Genomic DNA, 27,427 nt, shown 5'->3' with positions numbered 1-27,427 from the left:
GGAGGATCGTCTCCTTAAGGAGCAACCACTCTTCTTGGACACCTGGGTCCCCTCCCCTCTGGGACCTCAGTGCTTCTCTGACTATTCTCTTTAGCTCATTGAAGTCCGCCCTCCTGAAATCTAGGGCTGCTGCCTTGCTGCAGGCCTTTGCCACCTTTTGCTGGGTGGTGAATTCCAGCAGGTGATGATCACTGTCACCCAGGTGGTCGAGCACCTGCAGCCCCCTCACCAGGTCGTCGCCGGTGGCCAGCACCAGGTCCAACAAGGCGTCTCCCCTGGTGGGGCTGTACACCTCCTGGGTTAGATGGAGGTCCTGCATTTGGGCTAGGAACCTACGTGAGCGGTCAGATCTGGCTGACTGCTCTTCCCAGCAGATGCCTGGAAAGTTCAGGTCGCCCATGGTGACCACGTCCTTTGACCTAACTACCTCCCATGAGCTGACGTAAGAATTCCTGGTCTAGCTCTTCCCTTTGGTTGGGTGGTCTGTAGTACACCCCCACCATTAAGTCTCTTTCCCCTCAACTGCCTTGTATTCTGACCCAGAGCACTTCTGTGTGCCCCTCCTCTGACTCCGTGCTACCTGATGAAGAAGTGTATTCCTCCTTAATGTAAAGTGCCACACCCCTGCCTTTCCTCCCTGTCCTGTCCCTCCTGTACAGCCTATAGCCCTTAATATTCACTGCCCAGTCATGCGTTGGGTCCCACCACGTTTCAGTGAGCCCCACTATGTCTGGGTTGGTGTCAGCTAGCAGGAGGGTGAGTTCTTCCTGCTTGTTTCCCATACTACGAGCATTTGTGTAGAGGCATTTGAGGCCTCCTGCAGATGTGTGCACTGGCCCTCTAATCACAGCATTGCCCTGGCCTGTTGCTTACCTGTGTATATGTTTTGCTCGTCATTCTAGGCTGGGCTGTACTTGTGAGTGCTGCTTGGTTTAGCGGTCCAAGGCTTCCTCTTCCCTCGTCTTCCCCTTCCCCCGACAAGCCTACTTTAAAGCCTGCCGGAGGAGATCTGCCAACCTAGAAGAGAACACGCTTACCCATCCCACCCGAGCTAAATTGGTTTAGCTTAGCGGCTGCTAGACAGAAGGATGGATAACTAGGGCTATTCTTCACTTGGCTCCAAAAGCTTAAATGAGGGTTGTTTCCATGGAGCAATCCATGAGCCTAAACTGATGGTAGATCAGTTACTTCTAGCAGCTAGGAAACATCTTCCTCCTGCTGTTCTGCTGTGTTCCCCTTATGGAAAGGTCTATTATAGGAATCTTGGAACAGTAAAGTAACAGTAACTGTTCATAGTCTCTCCCTGAGTCCCATTTGGTTCTTTTCTACATCTCTTACATCACATCTTCTGTCCCTTTTTGGGATTCCTTATCTAGTGACTTTAATTCCTTTCCAGCACCTTAGTTATTGAGATTTCTTTGAAATTTCTTAACTGAGGTGGAAATGGGTGGGTTGGCACAGTGTTAACTGACTTGGATAGACCTTTGCCTACTTGACTCCTGGTAGTTGGCATTAATGCTTTAGCATGAGGTACTGGATAGAATGGGAAGAGAAAATATGAAATATAATCTCAAGGGGTTAACTTTCTGTTCCCATCCCTCAAAGTTGTTTAGCCACTTACCAACTAAAACTAGATTTTGGTTTGATTTTTTGGACACAACATAGACTGTTTTATTAAACTTCATACTCTGGAAACCTGGCTACCGTTATCATTTAGCAGTCATATTACATAGCAATATAACCTTCTGGGAAAGTCAGATATAATCCATTGTATCGAATGCTCCCCTTACATATTCATTACTTTTTATTCTATATGGCTTGCATGGAATTGAAGAGTGTCTTTAAATGGTAGTTGGCAAACAATAAATTAAAACAAGTGAATCTAGATGAATTCGAAGTTCAAAAGAATAGGTACTCAATTTAAAATGAAAGTTTGAAACGCTAATGTTCTTAATTGGTTTCTGACTGAGAAATTGACTCAAGTTAATAGTAGTTTAAATGAGAATTAATATGGATATTTTGATTCTATTCAATAGAATTGTGAATCTTCTACATTTCCTATCCCAGAATCTCTTGATCCGTTTCTAGGTAAGGAGTCAGCATTTTGTGGAGGTGCTAGTTAGTTACGAGACGGATACTGTCATCAGAACAAAGCAGTCTACTTGGGTTTCAGTTTTGTGTTAGGAGGAGGTTTCTGTTTAGTCAGTGAAGTCTAGCATTGAAGTTAGATTCATTAACATGCACCTGCTCTTTTGCAGATTCAGAATCTGAAAAATCATTAAGTGGATTTGAAACAGGAACAGCATACTCATTAGAGGACAGCATGGATTCGAACAATACAATAACTTCCAATGTGTCTGAAGAAAAAGTTGGTGGAGAGTGTCTCTCTAATGGCATCAAAAAACACAGGTAGGATGTTGCTTCTGCTTTTTGAACTTACGTTGTAACTTGATTGTCATGTGAAGCAGAAATCCTTTCTCTTGCAAAAGATAACTGTAGACATTTTGAATTTTCTCTAAGGATGATGATAGTTGAAAAGCAGTTAGCTGTTCTGCACCTCTAGTGAAGAACCCTTTCTAAAGCTAACGAACCATTGTAAATCATTATCGATTGACAAGGAGACAATTTATATGGACATTTTAAAACAGACATGGCTTTAACTCCTTTAAATGTCTTGCTGAAATTGATGTGGGTCTTATTTCTTCGTGTATTTTTAATGATTTATACCTTCTGTTGTCTCTCTAGTTTCCAGTCATTTGATCTCTGCTGGTATTAAGAATGACTTTCAATATTGGTATCTTGGCATCAAAAACTTAAGTTTAAACAAAGCAGTGTTAAAATAAAACTCATGTATGTTGCATAGGTTTATCTTATGCTGTCAGATGAGCCATTTTTTTTGTTCATGCATTTGCCTGTGAAGGAGGACAATAGATCTGGAGTTAATGAGATGTAATAGACACTGCTATTCTCAACTTTCAGTGCAGGGGCAATTCAACATGCATATGTTACAGTTCAATCCCAACTTCAGCATACTTGGGGGGGAAAAAAAACACATTAATCTAACTGTCTCTTGAAGTAAAATCATTCTACGAATAGATTAGATAAGGGTTATCTATACCACTTTAAGGCAGAAATTTAAAAATAAGCATGCTTCAGTGAAAATGTAAGATAAACCTTAAGTATTTGATACCTAAATCAATAATTAAATGTGTGGTAATGTAGAAGACTTTGTTGTCAGGTTCAACCTCCTGAGCATCTGTTCTTCCACACTAAGTCAAGACTAAAAGAAATGAGGACAAAAATGGAGTGCGGTAGTTATGGGCTGGAGGGTAAGAGAAAGTTGCTGACTAAAGGCATCCCACTTGGTATCTCTTACTGACCTATTTAAAAATAAATAAATAAATAAAAAGCAGCATTATTGCTGCCCTCAGACAATATATTCAGTTAGCTGGAAAACCCAGAAAATGGGAAGCACTGAGTTGAAATGGATACTTAGGAAGGAATGCATAAATTTCATGTTTTGTTGCCTGGAAATTCTGGGCCATGAAAGGGAATTGATTTTCTGTAAAAGTGACTAATGCGAGTGTCATATGTAAATACAATTGAAAAACTTAATTAAAGGCCGTCAGTGTAGTTCTTGGGTCGTTACACTAAAGACAGTCTTCTGTAAGTAGAGGAAACTAACAATAACTTGGCCAGTTTCCATGAGCCTTGTTGTACAACTGTAGTGCCACAGTTGTAAACAAGAGGTGACTGGAGCCTCTAAGGTCCATATTTGCTCATGTACTCTACTATCTACATATGGATGCCTCTCACTAGACTTTTTGGGCAAGATTTCATTTCCATTCCTAATCTGTATATCTTGCACTGTGTTGTCTTAAATATTTAATGATCTCTCTAAACAGCCATGAACTAGAATAGATGCCTATGTTTAACTTCTAAAATTAGCTCCTGATTTATTACTTGGAAGAAGGTGGATGTTGAAGACTTAAGCATATATATGTAGATGGCTAGGACCTCTTCTGTGTTTTTACTGTAATGTTAAACTTTTACCTAGCATCTTAGTGACACATTGGGATTTAGTATCCACAAATATATTGATGCAAACTGTTATTTTCCCCAGAGTTATGCCAATTTATATGTTACTTCCAAGAGAGCTCCTCAGAGGATGAAGCTGTTCAGTGTTTCTAGTTCTCTTGCCATATTCTTTTTGGTTGATGCTAATGTGTTTGGTTTAGTTATGTTAATAGTTGATCAAAATTTAAACTGCAGCTCTATTTCCAAATTATGTAGATTACCTTGTAGGTGCACTTCTGAGAAACCGGGCTTATTTGCAGACTGCTTGGATGCTGTAGCTGATGAAATATCCTGTAGAGCACAACATCTATCCTTAAAGTGCAAAACTGTAAATGGCAATTAGTAAACCAATATAAGATTCAAAAGCTTTGAGGAAATACACAATGTTAGTGTTTTGCTTTAAATTTTTGCTAGTTTAGCACTTCTGTCATTTTTAGCCATTTTGAGACAAGTGTCTCAGTGGCCTATAAATCTCGTGATATTAGGATATCATTTGCTTTCCTCCTTTACTTTTTCTCTTGAGCTGATTATTTCTACATAGGACTTCTGAAGAATGTTACATAACCAGCTAGTTAATATCCTATTTACCAGAATATTCAACGATCTTTGCTGGTCCAAAGGATTTTATCTTTGTTTTAGATTTTGGAGCAATGGAAATCTGATGGGCCCAAAAAATGAAAAGTCATTTAATCTGTTCATACGAGGAATGTTTTTTTTTTTTGTAAGCCTGATTACATCTGGTAATTAAGCACTATCTACTGTTAAACTGTCAGTGAACACTTAGGCTAATGAAACTTGCATTATCATTGAGGTATACTATAAAAGTGGAAATACCAAGGATAATACTAACTGATTTTCTTATTTGGTGCCCACTAACCACTTTATTAATCTCCTTTTCATATCCAGGTGAAAGCTAGTGATACTAAAGTAGCTATGGGGAACATAACATGATGATGTGCTTGTTTGATCTGGAAGCAGATTTCATACATGGAGCCTTTTATTTTAGTAGGGATTTTTTTTTTAAAATACTAAATTGTGAACAGCATATGGCACAAAATAAGCAATCTAGAAATATTCAAACTATCTAATGCTTCAGCTAATGGAATACTGTCCAAGTGAAACTAAGCCAGTTTCTCTTTTTAAAAAACAAACAAACAAACAAACAAAAAACCCAAAACAAAACAGTTTTCTCTTTCCTTTCTCCTGAGCTTCCCTGCCAATTTTTTTAACTTAAACTTCCTTTCCCATCATTAAAAAGGTTTTCCCCCTTCTCCTGCTCTGTGGAGGATCTACCCAAAGGGAAATCAGGCTACGGGGAAAGAAAATTTTACAAGTGTCAATGCATAAAGCAAGCAAGCCCAAGATATTTTTCAGTTACAATAGTTGCAAGATGCATTAAACGTAGTGGTTATTAGAAACATGTTTTCGAACGCAAGTGGTTTTGAGGGGGGGGTTGTTTGTTTTTGTTTGTTTTTTAGCGATCCTGTGAATCCATGCCACTTACTTCTCTTTGTAGTAGAAACATACTTCTTTCTTTCTTTCTTTTTTTAAGGTTTATTGTAGATAAAGCTATTTTTGATCTGTGAATAACTTCTTAGAAGAAATCTGCCCATGGAGACTAAAGGAAAGCTGCTAATTTCCAACCCCTTCCCTTTATTTACAGGGTTGCTGTCAAGGTTGATGGGGCTGAAATGTGACTATTTTCTGTTTCTTTCTTATCGCCTGCCTACGAAGAACCTTTTAAGTCGCTCAGAACTGTCAAAAAGGAAAGGACAGACTTTCATTTTGGGTGTGGCTAATGAATGCAGGAAATTCAGTTTTAACCTGAAAGATGATAAAATAATTTTTATGTAATATAAAATTGGTAGTACCATATATATTATACCAGTAAATTATAGATTCTTGAACTCGCAAAAGGAAGAGGGTAATTTTCTTAATAAAGAGTAAATTTACAAACTTTACATAGCATTCTGTGCTAAAGTGCTCACTACCCAATCGTGTGTATGTCATTAAATTACCTCTCTGGCTATTGTTTAACGAAGTAAATAATAAAATGAATACAGAGGAGTATAAACTTGGTGGAAACTGCCTGTTCTAGACACATGCGTCAAAGCATCCTCAAAGGATGTTCTTAATCTTTCAGTGACCAGGTTCATCTCACTCGCATCATAAAACTGAAAATTAGAATAGCAGACCTATTTTTTTGTTTGTTTTAAATGGTATAACCATTTTTAATGATCAAGAAGCCTTTCATTAGGAAGAACCCTTAATTCCCCATCATTGTTCCATGTATCCAAGTGAATTTAGTTAATACTGGATATTTTTAGCGAATCATTACAAAACTAAAATTGCTTTCGAGAATTTTCATAGTACCATGGAAGGCACTATATTTGTTGGAGACTAAATATTACCTTTTAAATTATACCAAGTCAGACTTCTAAGGGATTTAGCCAGTTTTAAGGAACGCTTTGTTTTTGAAAAAATCAAAGAACCAGTCCAGGAAAATTGTCGTCTTATCACAGAAGTATCAATGAAAATTTAAGTAACACAATAAGTGAAGTTGCTGAAAATAGCAGCTTTGTCTTGGCACAGGGAAGTAAACTATCAAAGAACAAACGGCATACCATTTTAGCAGTCTTTGAAGATATTGAATTCCATAATCTGGGAGAAATGGAGAACCTCCTTGTTCAGGAGTGTGACACTTGAATCTTCAAGCATAGCGTTGAAGTTTCTCTTAAATCTCAGTTTTAATTAAGAGTAGGTGTGGTTTCGAGAGCCATAAATAGCTTTCCTTTTAGTTTTAATACTTGGGGAGAGACATAGACTTATGGTACACGACCCATGATTACATGGGGATTATTTGGACTAATGCATCCTTTTTAATAAAATGAAAGTGTGTGCTTTGCCTCTTTGTGGGTAAACTAAATTATGCTATTTGTCTGTTCTTCATTTAAAAACAGTGCCTTAGCCAACACGAAGACCTGGCTTAGGACCCTTTCACCAGGCACCAAACCATGTTGATTTTAAAATTTCATTTCAACCCTGCTTAAGCATATCTGTTGGCTTCTACGTAGACAAAGTCATATTTCTCTTGAACTAAGAATAACTCTGTGCGCTTCTATTTTCCTGTTGTCTTTCAGTGACCTTTTTTCTTTTCAGTCGAGATGAAAAATGTCTTGGTCTGGTGTTCATGTGCAATATAGAAACGGCTAAATATTTCAGTGCCATTAGCTAAAAATAATCTTAAACCTTCTCTAATCTAAATGGATATTTCTACAGCTTTTCATGAGTATATATTTTTCAAAGGAGGTAATATGCCATAATTCTGCTGGTAAAAGACTAAGTACCACCTTGAAAAAATGACTGACAAATTATCTTCCACATCATGCAAATAATATCAAGAACTGATTTGTATGCATGGTTTTTGTTTGCTTTTTTTCCCAAACATTTGTTGCTGTTAAGAGTTCAGTTCACAGATCCAAACAACTGATTTGGTGTATTTGATGTTTTTCAGCTTATCCTTAAGGAGTGTTGAATTTAATTCGCCTTGTTTTTAACGAAAAGTGCCAAAACGTTATCTCCACATGCAAAAACTGCCTCATCTGTTAGTCAGTTTGGAGTCATGGACTTAAAACAATATTAAAATGTTTGCAGCCATATTAGTAATAGACACTGTTTTTGGTGAACAGATAATGAAATAAAAGCTTGGCTTTTTTTTCCTAGAACAAGTTTGCCTTCTCCAATGTTTTCCAGGAACGACTTCAGTATTTGGAGTATCTTGAGGAAGTGTATTGGAATGGTAGGTAATGTGCAAGTAAGATGCAGTAAATACCATATTTATGTAATCTTATGTAAACTGAAGAGTTTGTTGACTTCCATGGTTCATAATCAGAAGGGCTAAGGCTGAGCTGAACAAGTAATTTGGGCATTTGAGTAAAGGTGTCTTCACAGCCCTCCAAGCTTCCTACAGAACCAAAGTGTAAAATAGCAAGATGGAGTCTTCCAGTTTCCCCACAATGCTTCATTTGAGTGTGTGCACAGAACACTGAGCAGTTCTGTGAGCTTTCTGTGCACCGAAGAGGCCTTACTGGATAAAAATTACCCCAAAATGCACAAAGGGCTGCTGACAGCAAGTCTAGCTCATTCTGCCTGCAGCTTAGTTTCCAGTGTGCATGGAGTGGACACTGGAAATGCCTCCATTGCACTCTGGAAGAATGGGTCGATTTGAAATTGGGTCGATATTTTCTGGAACTTGAGCAGTGTTCATATGTTGCTAACAAAGATCTTGGTGATATGCTGTTGTTGTTGTAGATAAGCAAATTCCTTTCTAGTTTGGTGTGTTCCAAGAGTAATAACAGCATATTGAAAAGAAAAGTGTAGTCCTGGTGAGATCACAAGTGGAGAATGGCACTGAAAGCCAACTGAAGGGCTGCAAAAATTGTGCTGGGAAATCGCTTGTAACAATGCTAAGGGTTCAGAGCAAAAGTTTTTCTTTTTAAATAAGGCCTTCAAAGCCACAGATTAAAATGAAGACTTGGAAGGTATTCTTGTTAAAAATGTTATATTCTCTGTTAGAGACCATCTGGTTAATCAATTCTAAAAGTAGGTAACTTTTTTCTAATCTGAAGGTTGTCTTTTGTAGAAGGGTGTTCTGAGCTCTTCATGTCTTTTCTGAAACACTCCTATGATTAGAAATTCATATTTATATCCATCTTTAAAAGACTTATTTCAATGCAAGAAGAGGCTTAAGCTCAGAAAAATGATACAATCCACATTGTATTTTTTTCATAATCCACAGGCCAAGTCAAGGGATGTTGCACTACCACTAATAGTGCCAATTTATCTTTACTAAGATAGTGAATTACAGCAACTCAGAATTTAACTGTGTCCAGTCTTTTTGGCTTTTAATGCATATTTCACTCTTGTATCAGGAGCTGTCAAAAATCACAATGCCAGTTATTTTCAATGAACCACTGAGCTTTCTACAGCGACTTACAGAATACATGGAACATACGTACCTCATCCACAAGGCCAGTTTGCTTTCCAGCACAGTTGAGAGGATGCAGGTACTTTTTTATAGTGGTTACATAATGTTTCTGAAAGTCCTTTTCTGAAATGTTTTGGGTATAGTATAATATTAGCTTAGAGTAAAATTGTCATTTGGCCAGAAGGAGCAGCCCTCTAACTTCAGGTTGAATTCTCTTGCTAGCTAAACTAAATTGATCTGATTTAATTCACTGGGGGGTGCATCCACACATCGCCATATGTGGCGACATTGCTATGGTGCCATGTTTTAATGCTTCTTACTGGAAGTACTAAAACATGGTGCGTGGTTAGTTTTTGCCACTGTGGTGACTTAGCTGGCAATCGCATGTAGACCTAATTGATCGCTAAGTCTCTATAGCATGCTGTATGGCAACGTACTGTGTTGCTATGGCACTGCAGGGTGACGTGTAGACACACCCTCAAAGTACATTCAGTTTTTAAAGGCTTTAATGTTTTAGTTTTCTTGAAGAAAACTTAAACATAGATTTTACTTCACTTTTTTTCTTAAAATCCTGCCAGATCTTCATGGGAGAAGATAGTATGATATACCCAACTTCTTAATTAGTTTTGCATCTAACAAGAACTAAAAACTAACAAGGTTAATTCTTGATGTTTTAATATTCTTTTGAACAGTGTGTAGCTGCATTTGCTGTGTCTGCGGTTGCTTCACAATGGGAACGGACAGGGAAACCATTCAACCCACTACTTGGAGAAACATATGAATTAGTCAGGTAAAGACTAGAAATGTTATTAAAGAAAATAATGCATAACGATGGGTGGTTAAGTAAATCTATCATGTGCTTGAAAAGTGCTTTGTCTTTTAAATTGGGCAGAACTTTGCCACCATGTGCTAAAAGTTGTCCCCTTTTCAGCTGTTAACTCTTTTTTGGGGAGTGTACAGGTTACCTTAAACTGTTCTGGGTTGAAAATCTGTCCCTTCTCCCCCCCCCACCCCCCCCCATGCTTCTTTCCTTTCAGAGCAGTTTTATTGATCTAAGTTATCAGTGTTGCAATTTAGATGCTATATCTGTACAAAGATTTATTAGATAAACATACTAATACTGCAGCTAACTTGCAAGCGAACTTATCTTAAATTATTACATAGGCTCTCATACACTAACACTTTAAAAAAAACAAAACAAACCCCAACTAAAAAGTAAATTCAGTTGGCAGAATAACCATTTCAGGCTTGACAACTTTAAGACCCCATATAAGCAGGTAGGCCAGTCTGTAGGACCCATATCTATGTGTATGTTGTAGACTTTACAAATGTTTAAGAAATGACCAAGGGTATAGGTTGTAGCCACGTTGGTCTCTTAAGGACATAGGCAGACAAAATTCTTTGGGTAAATCTGATATCTTTTTATTAAACCAATGCAATGAGTTGGAAAAATTCTTCTCTGCAAGCCTTTTGGTATAAATACCCTTTCTCAGGCTGAGGAAGCATCCACAGTTTGTGCGCTCTTCTTGGATGGAATCAATAGTAAAGAAGCCAGAGGCTGGTATGCATGCAAGAAAGGCAGTCGGTGAAGATGTAAATTGAGGAGTCAGTGGGTGAGACAGGCTGGGTGGGGAGGGAGAATGAATGTAGCTGGTCAATAGTGGAGAGAGGTACCTGGGGAGTCAGATGTCAGGCAAGCTTATAATGCGTCATAAATCCAATGTCTGTATTTAATCCATAACTTTTTTTTTGTATCCAGGAGGCTGATAAAGTGAAGTCCATAGGCTCATCTGTGAAAGGTGTTCTGTAAATTCCCTCTGAGGATTAGAACTCAGAGATTGGGGAGAGTAGGTTTTGTGAGAAATGTGCCCCCACGGGTATCCTTGTCTGATAGATTTCCAGTGTGCGCTCATTCTGGTACGCAGTTGTTGTTTGGTTTCTCGTACATATTTTCCATCAAGGCATTTAGTGCATTGTTACATTTCTGGAGGTGCAGCTGTAGGATCCAGGAATGCTGATGGTTCTCTTGTGGGGTATAATAATTATGGGGGTAGTGGAGATGTGTTAGCAGGTTTTACGTTTCGTGTCATAGTATGGTCTGAGAGAAATGACCATGTCTCCTATTTACAAGAACTGTTTTGGTTAAAACTTGATTAGGTTTTCTTGTGTTGCACAAGGATTTTAACTTAGATGGTTGCCTTGGATAAAGCCATATGGAGTTACTGTAACCTTTTTTAAACGTGTATTATGTCAGAATAGGTAAAGAAAGTTCTTTTGAGAGAGTATGAGTTGCATCTGAAATGCAAGCTTTGTAAACTCTAAATAAAAAATCAAATAAACAAAACCCCCAATGATTCTAAAAATTTTTTTTTTTTTTTAGAGATGATCTTGGATTTAGACTTCTCTCAGAACAAGTTAGTCATCACCCACCGGTCAGTGCTTTCTGTGCTGAAGGACTGAATAATGATTTTGTGTTTCATGGCTCAATTTATCCTAAACTCAAGTTCTGGGGCAAGAGCGTGGAAGCAGAACCTAAAGGGATTATGACTCTGGAATTACTTGAGTAAGTGGTCAATATTTATATTGACACTATACATAATAAAGGATAAAATAACTCTCCAGTGCTGTAATTACAATTGAATATGTACATTTCTATGTTTTATAGGTAAAGCAACTGTTCTGTCTTCACGCTATTTTTCAGAGGTGTTCAGAATGGTAGGGTTAACTGGCATCCATAGTGTTTATATTCCCTTAAAATGATCAGGGCCATGATCCTTCAATGCCTTTTGTTCCCATCTGTAGTCCCATTGTTTGCCCAACATGACAGTGCCGGCAATGGTGGCATTTGAAGCTGCTGTGCCCCACTAGAAGTGACAGTAAATTTGGTCGTCTTGGTGTGCTGCTAGGGACAATAAATGCTGAATTTCCGCAAATGAATATTGGCAGCCTGGCTTGTTACTTGCTGTAGTGTCATTATTAAAGTGTTTTTAAAGGTGTAATGGTTGCAATGACTCTTTCTTTTTTCAGACACAATGAAGCCTACACGTGGACAAATCCTACTTGCTGTGTGCATAATATTATCGTGGGTAAACTTTGGATTGAACAATATGGAACTGTAGAAATAACTAATCACAAGTAAGCTGGGAGTATGACTTGCTAACTTGAATGTGGTTTTTAAAAAAGTCAGTAATTTTGCAAGTAACAAACGTCTTTTGATTTCTACTTCAGAACTGGTGAGAAATGTATATTAAACTTCAAGCCATGTGGCCTTTTTGGGAAGGAGTTGCACAAAGTTGAAGGCTATATTCAAGACAAAAGGTAAAAATAGTGTCACGATTAGACCCTACCATTTAACGCTACTTAAATTTACCTCATGAACAGTTGGAGTGAATAATGCTTAAGCATGCTGAATCCAGGATAAGTAGGGTGTCTGAACTTTTGTGCAGCAGTCATAATATTCAATAGATTTTAGGGACTGGTCCTTTTTAAAAAGCTTTCATTTTTCAGAAACTCTTGTCATACTTTTAGAATCTGAAAATCCTGAAATGAGCTGTTTTAAAACTCCTCCCTAAACTTTTACTTTCTTGACAGCAAGAAGAAACTTTGTGCACTCTATGGGAAGTGGACTGAATGCTTGTATGGTGTTGACCCAGCTACATTTGAAGCTTACAAAAAAAATGACAAGAAAAATACAGACGAGAAGAAAAACAGTAAACAGGTATTTAAATGTTAGGCATCCTATTGTGCCACTGACACACCATCTCTAAGAGGTGGTTCTTAGTACTGTCTTAGATGTCTCCCTTCTATAAAGTTGCAACTTGCTGCTTTCAATTCAAAGAGCAATTGAATGTGTAAATGCAGTGAGCGTTAGAATTCTAGCTATCCAAATATTTTTGGAAGAGTTGATCTTCGTGCTTTGGATTTTGCCAGTGCCTAGTTAGGGGGAAGATTCACAGCCCAAGGCCAAAATATTCCACATCTGCCTTGTCTGGGGTGCGTTCCCCTTCCTGAGTCATTGGGTTTGCCTACTGTTGGAAATGGGATGCTGCATTGCTGGATTGTGAGCTTGTTCCATGTGGCACATCTGTTCTGCTTCGAGGTCTGCAAAGCCTCAGGTTGCAATAGGGGAAAAAGATTCCAGAACTTGATGAAATGCTCCATTTCTTTACTTGGCCTTTTTAACTTTTCTTCTGTGGTTTATTTTGTTTTTTTGTTCTTGTTTTGGGTTTTTTAATCCTATCACCACTGATTCAGGAAAGCGTATTTGCTTTTTGTAACTGGCTGTTATCTTACTAATTAAGGCAGTGACGAAGAAGGTCTTGGTGAAATCCGACATTGCTACTACTGAATAGAGAAAATAACATTTTAAAATTCTTGAAAACCTTAAAGGTGATCTTCCCCTTAACATGACTGAAGACTTTGTTGCTTAGTCTTAATTGCCATTGGTCTTTAGAGCATCTAGAAACATTTGTCCTTGTGCAGACTCACATTATTGCTGCATGATAACACTAGTGTTTGTCGTCAGGTGATCTCAAAACCACAGGGGACTACCACCCTTTGAAGCTGCACCTGGTGAGCCTTGGGGAAGAATAGAAAAGAAAAACATACTCTGCACACTTGTTATCATCCAGCTACCAGTTTGTTTCCCCTGACAATATTAAATATTACTCCTACTCCCCACTTCAGAATGAAACACTTCATTGACAAAGCTCAAGTTTTAGGTCAATTTTTGGCTTTTTTGCATAGATTTCCAGTAAAAGGCAAAAGTGTGGATTTTAATTAACTATGCATTTTTAAAAGAATGTTATACACTGTTGAATTGAACGTACTACTGTGTAGGATCTTTTGCTCAAAAGGCAGAATTGAGAATATGGTCCTCCATTACTGTCAAGGTGATTCTTTAACAGTTTGCTATTGGGTGTTACATCTGTCTGGTCTTGAAGCTTCCTAGTACATTTTTAAATGCAAAATCTGAGGGACTCAAATTAGAACTGGTCAGAAAATAATAAAAACTAAACTGAAAGAATCTTGGCAAAAAGGCTATTTTCTGCCAGTCTTATAAAGAAATACAGAAATATGATGGGAATGGATGCCTGGAAGCAGGCAAGTGTTCTACAAAACAGAATAATTGCTAGCTATTGGGATGTCTCCTACAGATCTGGACCCAAGTGCTTTGAGAAGTACTTATGGACAGGAAAGCTTTATATGCTTCAAAGATGCTCTCATTGATTTCAGTTGAAGTTTAAGTGCCTAAGTACTACTTGGATGTTCTGGTTCATATGAGCTGCATAGGATTTCCATTACCTTCAGCAATTCCATTCTCTCCCACTTCTCGCTGTCAAGAGCAGCTGGCACGGTATCAGTGTCCAGGAGCTGATGTTGCCTTAAGCTCATTTCTGAACATCTTGGTTAGTTGCGTATTACATTCAAATGTACTTAAAGCAGTTGCGTTAAAGGAGGCCTAGTTCTTAACCTTTTAAGACTTAAGGCACCCCTTGGAAAATGCTGGTTCTTTTTCATTCTTTTTGACTAGAGAAAAAGAATAGAACAATTAGTCTGTTACAAAGAACTCTGACTAGAACAGGTCAAGTTTATTTTTTTAACACTATGGATTCCTGTTTGACCTATCTGGGTTTATCTTGTGAATTTACATTTGCTCATCTAACAGTGCTAATATTGCATGGCACCCTGCAGCACCCTTGAAAGGGGCTTAAGGTACCCCAGGATGCTGTGGCACCCTGCTTGAGAATTTTGGCTAGAGGAGATCTTAGAGCTGATGTTTCCAGAATTTCATAGGCTTCTGCCATTTCATTGCATGCTGCCACCTAAGCAGGCTCTCCTCCCTCTTTTTAGGGGTATGGAATCTCCTGTGCTGTTTTGACAGCTCTTCTGTCTCTTGCAGTAGATTGTTCTAGACTTCCCCATAAGCTAAAATTGTGGAAAACCTTGATTTCCTTCAGAAAATTATTTGGAGACATGCCTAAGGTCACAATATTTGAAAAGCTGGATATGCTACTAACACAATGACGAAGTTGGAGAGTTGGCAGACTCTCTCTCCCTCCCTCCCCACACATGTGCACTCTGAATTCTGTGGACCACATCTAGTTACCTTCATCTAACAGAGTTGCAGACTTAATTGGTTGAGGGATCTAACTGACTTTGATCAAGATTTTATACTGGGATCTCATCTTTAGAACTGTACATTTTGCATTTCCACTGGGAAAATAGACTTCACACTTTTTTTTGCAGCCTGAGTAGTACTGCATTTTTCTAGTGAAGGTGTTAGCTCAATCTGGAACATTACATAAACTAGAGCCATATTCCAGATTACTGAAGTTATAACTGTAATTAATGTTTGTGTGCATATTTTAGAAACCTAGCCTCGCAACACATGCATATGTGCACACTAATACATGATCCCATGCAGAAAAACTGCATCATGTTTTAAAAAAAAAGGTGCTGCTTTTGGACCAACTTGCTTTGCAAGGTTGCCATCTTTTGATCCTGTAGCATTTTACTTTGATTTCTGTTGTTCAATTTTTTTAACAGGCACTACCTCCTTTAGAAATCAGGGTTCTAGTATAGTCTGGGAGTATTTGACTAAGTGCTACTGGCAGCTTGATAACAGCTTAGGATAGAAATCTACTTTTGCGTCATAACCTGGTTACTTCAGTTAGCTTTTGGTGTTGACAGCATCATACCAGAAAGTTCCATAGATGATCAGATATTTGAATACATTTTGGCTTGCTAGTGTGGAAGGTGAAAACTGGGGTCAAAATGATGCCTTGCCCTAGGTGTTTTACTTGTGTTGAAACCCTGATTACATCAGTTGGTTTTATCCATACTCCTGGCTCAGTAGTGTTATAACAAAGTTAATTTTACAATAGGCTTTAAGCTTTGTTACACAGCTGGAAACTTTATAGGTGAAATCAGTGTGTGCTCACGTCAGTCTCACTGGAAGTCAGTCAGATACCTCCAAAGATCCCTTAAAGCCTTTTCCTGCATCACCATTCAGAACTATTTTAGATTAAAATGTCAGAACACAAAGTTACACCCACTGGTCCCTGAACAGGACAAGATGCACGTCAGACTGGCAGCAATTTAGACAGTGGCTAAATCATGTCAACAGGTGGTAGTGGTTTGGTTTTTTTACTTCACCGGGCATATTAGCACAACTTTTGGGAATATTGAAACTAAACCTAGTTTCAAACATTTGTTGTTGAGCCAGAGTGGTGTGTGTCTACATGCATGTCTGACGGTGCAGTAACCACTGGTGCCACACAGGAGTTTCTAACCCTACTGCACAGTAGCAACAAACTAGTAGTTTCCGACCCCCCCTGTGCAGTAGCAGTGGTGTCACGACACCATGGCTCATCCCCCTAGTGACATAGCATTTCAAGCGGATGCACTCACTGTGTTTTAATCAATTGAAAAAGGCCCATCTCCCTCGTTACCATTCAAACTTACTCAAGCTGTAGACTGTAACTTTAGTAGCTTTCCCAGAGAGGTATTAAGTGCTGCACCTCAAGCAGTGTACACCAATCCTGGGGCTGCATCTTAGATTATGCATCCTTCTCTTAGAAGAACATTCACTTAATTCTCCTAGCACTGAATTGTCAACATGGTAAGGCCAGAAGAGCTTAAGAGTACCTGTGCTGAATGGCACTAATCCAGTTTGGAGCTTGGGATGCTGATACATGAAACACAGAAGCTGGCTAGAGCATGCTAATTAGCATGCTCCAGCAGACTTGGTTAATTGAGTCTGAAGTAGCCACCCCGCATATGTGCAGGCACCTATAATGATTGATTAGACTCCTCTTTTATGTGAGGGTAAAACATGCTTTGAATGTGCAGGCACCAACCTTCCTGAATCTGTATGTCTGGTGCAGTATGCATGTAGCTTTTCTCCCTACTCTCCTCTTCAGTGTTCTTCGCAAGGATCTCTGAGTGCGCAATCTTGTTTTGTTGCTTTGGCTTAAGTATTGAGGAATGAATGTGTTTGGGGTCTGCATGCTTCTTGACTCCCTCTCTCTCTCTCTCTCTCTCTCTCTCTCTCTCTCTCTGGGTTCATGTCTTACGTCTTTTTTTAATGTAGTTTCTGTATAGGGGTGTTTTACAATCTAAGGTTGTTTAGTACTACATGAATAAAATATCTTTTCTTTGTGCTGCTTCCAGATGGGTAATTCAGATGAACCAGATGAGATACCTCTGCCAGATTCTGAAAGTGTGCACGTTATTCCTGGAAGTATTTTATTGTGGAGGATAGCACCACGACCTCCAAATTCAGCACAGGTTAGCCAGACTGCTGCTTTTTAAAAGTGCATGTTAAACTGTTTGATGTAGAGTGTACACTTTAGTCTCCGATTTGCCTCTTGTTCAAACTACAGCTGTGAACTTCTGTAAAATCTGCTTTTACTGTTATGAATGTGAACTTCCCTGACAGTTAACTGTCATGTGGGACATGACATGTAAATAAGCCAAAGCAGCATGTATGGCTCCCTTCTTAGCATAGCATAACTTTTTACAGAATCTTATTCTACTAATTAGTGAAAACTAGGATTTGTTGCAGCTAGTTGTAGTACTCTACCCTCTCTTGCTGGTAAGCATGGCTATTTATTTTGCAGGCTGATTTTTCATAGCACAGGGCAGCCAGCTGCAAAGCATCTTGTAAAGAGCATTCATAGAGGGACAAGCTCCACAAGCATTGCAGGAGTACACGGATTGAAAAAGAAGCCTGCATGATGTGTCTGAAAAGCCACATAGCTGGAGAGAGAGTTGACAGGATAGAGATTTGGAACAGAAAAATAGTAGCTCAGAGTTGCTAATGGAGGTTTAGAGGGGGAAGTCTGGGTTGCTCTAGGGGCAGAGGTAAAGGTTTCTGCAGGGCAAAGGGAAAGAAGAACCCACCTGAATATAGTCAGGTCTTGCTCTAATTAGATATGTGCATGAAGGATGCATGGCACAGGTTTGCCTTGCTGGCATCTTCACATTCTTGCTATACTACAATTAGCTGTGTTCTGGTCACTCAAGAGTGTATTACTCCATATGTTTAATGCCCTTTGGTTATAGAGTACATAAGTAGCCAAACAGCTTTTGTAAAGCTGTTCTGTATTTCTGTGCCTCTCATTTCAGATGTACAATTTCACTAGCTTTGCTATGGCTTTGAATGAATTGGACAAAGAAATGGAAAGTGTTATTCCTAAAACTGACTGCAGGTTACGACCAGATATAAAAGCCATGGAGAATGGTGAAATAGGTAACTATTAAAAATAATTTGGAACTGAATGACTGGGAGGAACTCAGATGAACTGAAAGATTCCAACTGCATGTGGCAAAATTTCCGTTTCGAGCAATAACCAGCTCTCGATGCTGCTTTTTGGCTTTGGAACACACCTTTTGAAGAATGTGCTTCTAAAGAGAATATGCTTTAAATGTGTAAAGCTTTTTATATAAGGCATGTTTCTTATACTTGCTTTATAAGCATGCTGTATTCACTTATCTTCTACTTTTGAGAGAAGGACCTGAAGTCAGTGGAAGGAACATATACTGCTTAAACTTGTTGGATTTTTAAGTCTTAAATGTGTCAAACTTGTCTTTAGACTATAAAGCCTTCCTGTATTTCTCTTGTGAGTTGGTGAGGTAGAATGTTTTTTTGAATTGCTAACTTCCACTAATGCAGTCAAACCTGCTGAAGTCAAACTCCTTCGCCAAAAGAAATGAGTGGCTGTTATAAAATTATTTCCAGCAGGAGGTTGCAGTTCTGAGGCAGGGGGGTGCCATTGGAGTTAGTTTGGAGAAAGTAAGTTTCCTTTGCAGCATGTTTGGTGCTACATCCTTTAAGATGTGCTGCTTCTGGTGTGCAGGATTTAAGGAGAAGGAACGAGTAGACTTTCCTATGTCTGATACCTGATTATTTTTTTTTATCTAGCTTTTTTAAGAGCATTATTACACTTGTGGTTAGAATTCACACTTGGAGACTTGTAAGGCCTGGGTTTTGTCCCCCTACTGTCAGGCTTCCTGATGATTTTCAGGCAAGTTACTTCACTTCTGTCTCCCCTTCCTCATCTACAGATGAAGTAATTATTTCATTCTATAGATCTCAAGACATTTTAAACTCATAGAATCCTAGGAAAGTAGGGATGGAAGGGACCTCCAGGGATAATCTAGTTCAATGCCCTGCTTGAGCTGGGATCATCCCTATCTAAACTCCACAAGAGAAGGCTGAGGGGGGATCTAGTGGCCTGTTACAAACTAGTCAGAGGGGGCCAGCAGGCACTGGGGGAGTGCATGTTCCCCCGAGCGCTACCAGGAGTGACTAGAAATAACGGTCACAAGCTGGTGGAAGGTAAATTCAGATTAGACACTACTTCACTGTCAGGGCAGCTAGGATCTGGAACCAACTTCCAAGGGAAATGGTACTGGCTCCTACCCTGGGGGTCTTTCAGAAGAGGCTAGATGACCACCTCTTTCCTGCTATGGCAGGGGGTCGGACTTGATGATCTGCTCAGGTTCCTTCCGACCCTACTAACTATGAACTATCGCATCCAAGTCCCCCTTGTTTCACAACTACAAGCTGCTTTATAGGAAATGAGAAATTCTAGGTATTACAATGCCAGGTGCTTGGGTGGCCTTTTCAGTTATCAGTAATATGATCTTAGACTTAAGTGAGCAGAAGCTGAGTTGATTTCCCCACCCTCCTCAAACCAGTATATTTTGCCCTGTATATCATATTGTTTATACAATCAGTGAGACTGGCACCATAGCTCATTGCATCCCTACTGATCCAAAGCATCTACTACATAGTACTGCATTATTTTCTTACTATAGTAACACATTCGGTAACATCCATCTTTGAGCTGTGTCATACAGTTACAATTATATCTGTGTGTGTTATTACAATTATACTCCTGTGGGTGGATGGCTGCAATAACACACTGGGTAACAGACTTGCAGGAGACTGGATCAGGAGAACCTCTTTTGGGAACAACTTTTAAACTGCCCATTAAATGCTTTCTGAAGGTTTTGCCAGTCTCCTTTTGGAAGACAAGTGCATGTGATCTCACCAAAGTTCACTCAGTGTCTAGTGAACTGGCAGAAGGCATGCATCATGGACTGGAGTGCCCCTTCTGTTAAGCGTTTCAGTGATTTTTGTTCAGTGCGCTTATGAGGCTGCATCGCCATGGTATCCTAATACCTGTCCAACAAGAATGACTGTATCCTAGCACCTTCTCTACCAGGTTAAGAATACTATTTTCCTCATCTTTTATAGAAGAGGAACAGGCACACAATAGAGGCTTGTGCAGGCTTGTGTGTCATGCAGCTGGAGGCACAGCTGGAAACCTGCATCCAGACTTCCTTAATCCAGCCTGCTGTCTTATCCATTTGCCTTTCTGGAGGATGTCTCAGATGGATCAATTAACACAAACAGAATTCTTGGGGATCTTAGGCCATGGCACAGCAAACTACTGAAGATCCAAATCGGACTGGTTGATCCTGTTGCTACAACTCTACTGTTTTAGATTTGTTCTTTAAATGGGTTTATTCTGTCACGTGCTACCATTACACACAGCAGCTGAGCCATCAGTATAGCTGTAAAACTTGGAAAAATCTCCATCTAATAGTACACTTTTTTTTTTTAATTGGCATAATAGAAAATTTGAGTTGGAAGGAACCTCAGGAGGTCATTTAGACCTGTTTCTCAACCTTTTCCACCCCAAGGCACACTTACATTAATAAATTTTCTGTGGGAGACCTGTTAAGGCATTCCCTGTCCTCCATACCTATTGTAGTTCATTGCCATGGCAAAATTCTGTGGCACACCTGTTCATTTTTGACAGCACACTTCTGTGCTGCGGCACGCTGGTTGGGAAACTGTCTAGACCAACACTTTGCTCAAAGCAGGACGAGCCCCAACTATTCATTCTAGCCCAGGCTCTGTCTAGCCAGCTCTTAAAAACCTCCAAGGATAGAGATCTCACAGCTTCTCTGGGTAGCCTGCTTCAGTGCTTTACATTCTTCTCAGAGTTTTTCCTAAAATCCAACCTAAATTTCCCTTACTGCAACTTGAGACCATTGCTCCTTGTTCAGTCATCTGCCACCACTGAGAACAGTCTAGCTCCATCCTCTTTGAAACTACCCTTCAGGTACTTGAAGGCTGCTCTTAAATCTCCCTTCTAGTCTTCTCTTCTCCAGACTAAGCCCTATTCCCTCAGCCTCTTCTTGTATGTCATGTGCCCAAACCCCACAACCTTGTTGGTTGCCCTCTGCTGGGCTTTCCAACTTGTCCACATCTTTTCTGTAGCGGGGGGCCCAAAACTGTACTCCAGATGTGGCCTCACCAGTGCAGAATAGAGGGGAGTAATCACTTCCTTCAATCTCCTGGCACCGTTCCTGTTGATGCAGCCCAGGGTACCATTAGTTTTCTTTGCTACAAGGGAACGCTTCTGGCTCATTCAGCTTATTGTCCACGGGATCGCCAGGTTGTCCTCTGCAGACCTGCTGCTTATTCAATTGGGTAAATGGGATTATTCCATCCTAAGTGCAGGACCTGGCACTTGTATTTTATTGAACTTCATGAGATCTGTTTTGGGCCAGTCCTCTAATTTTGTCAAGGCCTTGTTGAATCCCAGCCCTTCTTCCAGTGTATCTACTTCCCCCTGAAGTTGGAGTCATCTGTAAACTTGTTTGATTTTAATTCTGTTGCTTTTTCAGATTTAGCCAGTGAAGAAAAGAAACGGCTAGAAGAGAAACAAAGGGCTGCTCGCAAAAACCGTTCCAAGACTGAGGAAGACTGGAAAACAAGGTTAGTACACAAGGCAAAGTGTTTGAACATTCAGGGTAGCTGTCAGGCTCCATTGACTGTCTGTTTTCAGTTGCCTGCAGTTAGAGCTTCAGCTTTACTGCTGCCACACTTTGAAAGCATGGTCAAAATGTTGGTAGTGTTTGCAAAGGAATGCACAAGGCCAAGCTAGGGTCAGTCGTACTTCCAGCCTTCCATCACTCAGTTCTCTTCTAATTAGAGCTGTTTACAGTTGACACTTGCTCAAGGCAATACGTGTTCCCTTTCTGATATTTTACCCTGACCAAAATGTATGTGTGGTGTGCACGGCGGCTATGGTTTGGGTTTTAGTTCCCTAGGTCTGCAGCAGATGGAAACCTGAGGCAGCAGCCTGCCTAGCTCCAGGGAGAAGAGAATACCTAATAAGTTGCTCTCCTTCAGCTAACCATTGAATTGTGTAGTTTCTTATCGAACTGCCAACATCCATTTGCTTTTATTCCTTTTCGCGCACACCTGTGCCAGAGGCCAAAAACTGATCAAATGATTGCTTCTTGTCCAAGGACAACATTAGAAAGCACTTAAGACTGTGCGCAACTGTGAAACATTACTTTCATATGTAGAGGCGATTGGCCATGTTAGTTTGATGTCAGGGAGAACATAGTGCAGGGAGGTACCTGACAGAATTAACTGATTCAAAGAAGCAAGAGTTTTATAGGCACTTGTTGCAATAGGAGTTTGTCTCTCTGAACATTATTTTTTAAGGTGCCACGCAGTCCTACCTTCTGCCAGCTCTTGTGTTTTTGTTTTCTGCAAATCAGCACAACAGATTAACTTAGCTAGTCCAGAAACCTGACTGCTACAGGCTTTTGGGTTTTTTTCTTGTATCCTGGCTAGTTTGGTAACTAGAAGGCCTCTTGAATTGTTTTCCTCCACTTCAAGAAAACTTTGTAGCCCGTGTTGACATTGGAACTGAAGTGCTGCGTTCAGTGTTAGTCAGTGGTTCGTGTCTCCAAGACGAAAATTTTAAGGCAGCTTTGGAAACTCATATGTGAGATGGGGCAGAGGAGCCAGTTTTAAAATGAGCTGAGATATAAACCCTTTTAAAAGGGCATATTGACAAACTGCATCCAGTGTGACATGAAAGGGTTTTTGCTTAATACACCAGCAATGATGGTCTCTTCTTACCTACTCTTCTCTGCAGAAGATTGAAGAGTTTTGGATAACTTTTAGGTTAGATACTATGCCACAACTGAGAGCCCATACTCTTCCCCTCTCACTCTCTAGTTTAAGCATTTTAAACACCCAGACAGAGAGAGAGAGAGAGAGAGAGAGAGAGAGAGAGAGAGAGAGAGAGTGTGTGTGTGTGTGTGTGTGTGTGTGTTGACTAGACTGTCTAGCTGTAACACTAAATTGCTTTATTTTTTTTCTTTCAACTGAAGTCATCCATCAGCCCTGGGTCCCAGGTTTGGACTTGTCTGACTTGTTTTTACGCTTGCTCTCCTGAAGTGCTTGGCTTTCTTTCCTAAGACTAGCACAGAGCAACATCTTTCTAATTCTTCTGAATAACATAGTGAAGTCCTTGATACCCTTTTCCCCCCTTCCCTGCTTTGACTATGGACAATCAAGGGTGTTAGGTGTCTTTTTACTTTATAAGGACTTCCTTATACAGTAGTTGCAACAGATAAATGGGGGTTCCAGATGCTTCCTGTTAGTTTTCCCCAGTATTTTAATAAAAAAATGCCTCGGGGTTGGGGGGGTGCTTTTTTGCTTGTTTGTTTTTTAATGTGGAGTAAAAGTGAAATTCTGGTGATTTATTTAGGATTAGTCATTGATCAGGTTGCTTCTATCTGGCACTTTTGACAAGGCAATTCACTTAAGATTGTGGCAAGTAGAATGGTCTGTTCCGTCCCCATTAAGACTTATGAGAAAATAGTGTACAAGATAATGCAAACTCACTAGAGGTATGTTTTTACATATTTCCAGAAAGCCAGCTATACTTATCTGAAGCATTTCATCTATAATGCAGCTGTTGCTTCTATTTGCTCACTGCAGGAAAATACACTGTAGAGCAGTAACCTTAATTTTTTTTTTCCTATGGCTGTCATTCTTCACAAAGGCTAGGATTTTCAAAAGTGATTGGCTTATTTTGGCTGCCCAGTCTGACATCTGTCAAAGGGCAGGAGCATGAGTGTTTGATATTTAAAAAAATAAGTAAATAAAGACGTCACTCCAGTTGGGCACCCAAAATTGCTAATCACACTTGAAAAATCTTGATCAGTGTCTTTGGTGTATTCCCTGTAAGTTCCTTGAAGCAAGGACCGTGTCTTGCAGAAAAACACAATGACAGCCTGTAAATGTGGGAAACCAGTAGTGGCTATCACTTACTCTCAACCAACCCCTTCAACTTTAGTGCTGGTATAGATGTACCCCATATCCTTCACATGGGGTACATGGACATGTTCTATTACTACTTTAGTAAGCTAAATCCTCCTAGTATAGCAGCTCTTGTGTGAAGAAATTGGTAGTAGTGGATCAGATGTAAGCAGCGAAAACATTCTGCCACATCCTCTAGCTTGCTTGCCTTGACTCTTTTTTTTTTTTTTGTTCAGTACAAGAACTGCATAAATGCTTGGATATTTGCTTTATCATCAGCCATGGTTTGTACAAGGCATAGTGGATGTTCTGTTTAGATCCAGGAACTTGGCATGTGATTCTGTTATACAACAGAATTCTGTTAGAATATATGATGATTTAAGGTCAATATATAAATGGAATCCTGTTATATCTAACAAGCCAAACCCAATACCAAAACACCACAATATGCTAGCTCTTCCATTCTTAAAAGGGGTAAAAACCTTATGGTCTTTACCGTTAGCAATTGCCTTTGTTTCACAGAAAAGAGGAGCAAAAATTTGACTGATGTGGCTAACCAAACCCCGGAAGGAAGCTGATGGGTGTGTTTGACACAGAAGGACCTCGCAGGAAGGGTACTTTGCCAAGTAAACAGTAATCATGGCATAAATAGAGCAGGCAAATTTTAAAAGAAAAAAAACTGTACACTTCAGCAAGCTGTATGCACTGCTGTGAAGCAGTGATGAGTAACTGAGCACAGATTTTTAGACCAATTTGAGGAGGATTAATAAGGCTGACAATGCACATTATGTCAAAAATAAGTATTTTAGTTTTGCAGGGGAGCAGAGTGATCAGTGCTCTCCTAAGTGACAGTTTTTGCTGTAATTATTACTCGTGTATATATAAGAGGTAAGAGGAGCAGAGTGGCTGACACCCAGAAGGGTTTTTAAATAGTATGTATGACTTACAAGTTAGTCTTTTGTGTATGTATGTGTACTGTACAAGACTGGAAGCATGCAGATTGCAAAATGGTGGTTTTAAAGCACTTCTAGGAACAGGCAAAGAAGCTAGCTGAGAACATGGAAATAAAATTAAATGAGACCAGCCTCATGTCCTGACAAGGTACTACAGAGTATGTGCCAGTGTATTTGTGCACTGGTATTTGCTACTTGGCAAAACAAGTCCTTCAGAAGGTTGGGGAAATCCTAAGTGCTGGTGAAGTAACAAACCTCTGCTTTCAGGAATGCAGTGCTTGTGGTGTTCATGTCTTGCAAGAAATGATTTAACTCTTTTACCTGCATGCCAAGAAAACTTGTTCAAAATTGCTTTGGAGTAGAATAGTTAAATTTCTTGTAAATAGTCTGCACCTCACTTAGCAGCACAACAGTAGCATTGTTTTCAACTGTGACAGGAGAAATCTAGCAATTCAAGATGCATCGAGTTGAATTAAAACTGGGTGCGTTGCAGCATTGAAGGAAGTCTCCATAGACTAGTTTGGAAGTTAAACGTGGAGCTACGGCAAAGCAGTTTTGAACTTCAGCAAGGTGTATTTCGATTTTGCAAAATTACTGTCCTCTTTTACAGATGGTTCCATCAAGGTCCTAACCCCTACACCGGAGCGCAGGACTGGCTGTATTCTGGCAACTACTGGGACAGAAACTACTTCAATTTACCTGATATTTACTAAAATGCAGTAAGGAACCCAGGGATAATGCAAATAAGTCTTAATCTGTTTTTAATGTTCTTTTTGTTTCTACTCATCTCCTGGAAAAACTGACAAGTTATTAAACCGAATATTAAGCCTCTCCAGCAGTGAATATGGTGGTACGGGACCTGAAAGCCCTCAAACATGCTTGCTTTGGGTTCTGAAATACTTGAGGGTGGGTCTTGAATGGGGGGGAAAAATGATTCAATTGTTGTCATAGTTTAGTGCTATCATATTTGCTGAATACACCTATATTAGGTCTTGGTGTATAGGAAATAGAACATCATCAGATGTTCTGTGAATCCTTTCTTTTAACCATTACATTGGCACAACTGAAACCTTTTGAGATGACATGGACAGACATGACATTATTGCAACATGAATGTTTAGGAGCACCTGTATGAATTGCAGTAAGCTGTGCTTAAAGCTAGAGAAGAGCACTTTTTTTTTCTTTTTGTAAAGACCTCCTTAACTTTCATACAGTGGATTTCTTTATTAAGATAGCTCCCTAGAATTCTGGTCAGTGATTCTAGAAAAATGACTGTCCCCAGAATGTTGAAGAAGTCAGCTCAGCCGGTAACATTACTCCAAAGTGTTTATTCCATGTTTAGTGCAGTGCGTTTTGAATTTGCCCTCTTGTTTTGTTGCACACTTCATTTTGCTGAAGGAATTAAGAGCCATTTTGATATTTGCAAGTCTTGATTTTGAACTGCACACTAGTAACAGGTTTTTAAAAAATCTGTTTTATGCACTAGAAATTGTGGGGTGCTTGGCACCATTGCAGAATGGCAAAAACCTTTCTAAAAACAAAAAATCAGGACCCAGTAGAACATTACTACTGGAGGAAACATGCAATTGCGTGTACTATACAAACAGCTCCTTCGGGGGAGGTCTTGTGCATGTCTGTCAGTAAGGCACCTGCATGGAGACTACTGTACACAGCAGCTTTACCCCTTTACTTGGGGTGCATTATGTTGAGGAAATACATTTATATAGAACCAGGGTACAGAGCTTCCAGAGGGCTAGCTGCTCTTTGTATAATATTTTAACTGCTGTCTGGAGGTTAGTGTTAATACAAATAATTTAATTGCTACTGAATAAAGGCTTTAAAATGTTCTGAGACTTCTTTTTTTTCCTGAAAGGTAGGTGGGTGGGATTCAAATAGGTCATGTAATGCATACTGGCTTCACAGCAGAGCCCTTTCCCTTCTGTGAAATTACCCCATGTGATTGTTAGTCTAAATGATCTGAAAATGGTGCTGTTAGTAGTGATTTCATTTTTAAAAATTTCCATATCAAACTATTATGTACCTCCTTCTAACCATCTGGCCCCAAATCACACCCAACAAGGAATCTGTCCTACAGGCCAGGTCATGATCTCAGGGACATGGCTTCTCTGAATTTCTGTAGGTTTACTGGTATAGCAAGTGTTGGGAGCCAGATTCAGATACTTCATGCGCTGGCTCAGCAGTTGTAACATTTGTCAAAATGCAAGTTGCTGGCACCCATAGAAAGCTCAGCTTACAGTT

The 27,427-nt window shown here is 39.6% G+C and overlaps 1 protein-coding gene across 3 annotated transcripts in view; it reads left to right on the top strand.

Moving 5' to 3' along the window:
- OSBPL1A (oxysterol binding protein like 1A) overlaps positions 1–27,014 on the top strand; it is a 152,432-nt gene extending 125,418 nt beyond the window's left edge. For all 3 annotated transcript variants that reach the window (XM_019526402.1, XM_019526410.1, XM_019526418.1), the window contains 12 exons: positions 2,259–2,409; positions 7,801–7,876; positions 9,009–9,143; positions 9,757–9,854; positions 11,445–11,627; positions 12,092–12,199; positions 12,293–12,382; positions 12,656–12,782; positions 17,240–17,356; positions 18,197–18,320; positions 21,776–21,866; positions 25,779–27,014. In XM_019526402.1, the coding sequence (XP_019381947.1) occupies positions 2,259–2,409; positions 7,801–7,876; positions 9,009–9,143; positions 9,757–9,854; positions 11,445–11,627; positions 12,092–12,199; positions 12,293–12,382; positions 12,656–12,782; positions 17,240–17,356; positions 18,197–18,320; positions 21,776–21,866; positions 25,779–25,881 (1,403 nt within the window). In that variant the 3' untranslated portion in view covers positions 25,882–27,014. The remainder of the gene's footprint in view (positions 1–2,258; positions 2,410–7,800; positions 7,877–9,008; positions 9,144–9,756; positions 9,855–11,444; positions 11,628–12,091; positions 12,200–12,292; positions 12,383–12,655; positions 12,783–17,239; positions 17,357–18,196; positions 18,321–21,775; positions 21,867–25,778) is intronic.
- The last annotated feature ends 413 nt before the right edge of the window (positions 27,015–27,427 follow it).

The sequence above is a fragment of the Gavialis gangeticus genome, unplaced genomic scaffold (genome assembly GCF_001723915.1).
Source record: "Gavialis gangeticus isolate Ggan-Ray unplaced genomic scaffold, GavGan_comp1, whole genome shotgun sequence".
Taxonomy (NCBI): domain Eukaryota; kingdom Metazoa; phylum Chordata; order Crocodylia; family Gavialidae; genus Gavialis; species Gavialis gangeticus.
This window is presented reverse-complemented; position numbering and strand designations above follow the sequence as displayed.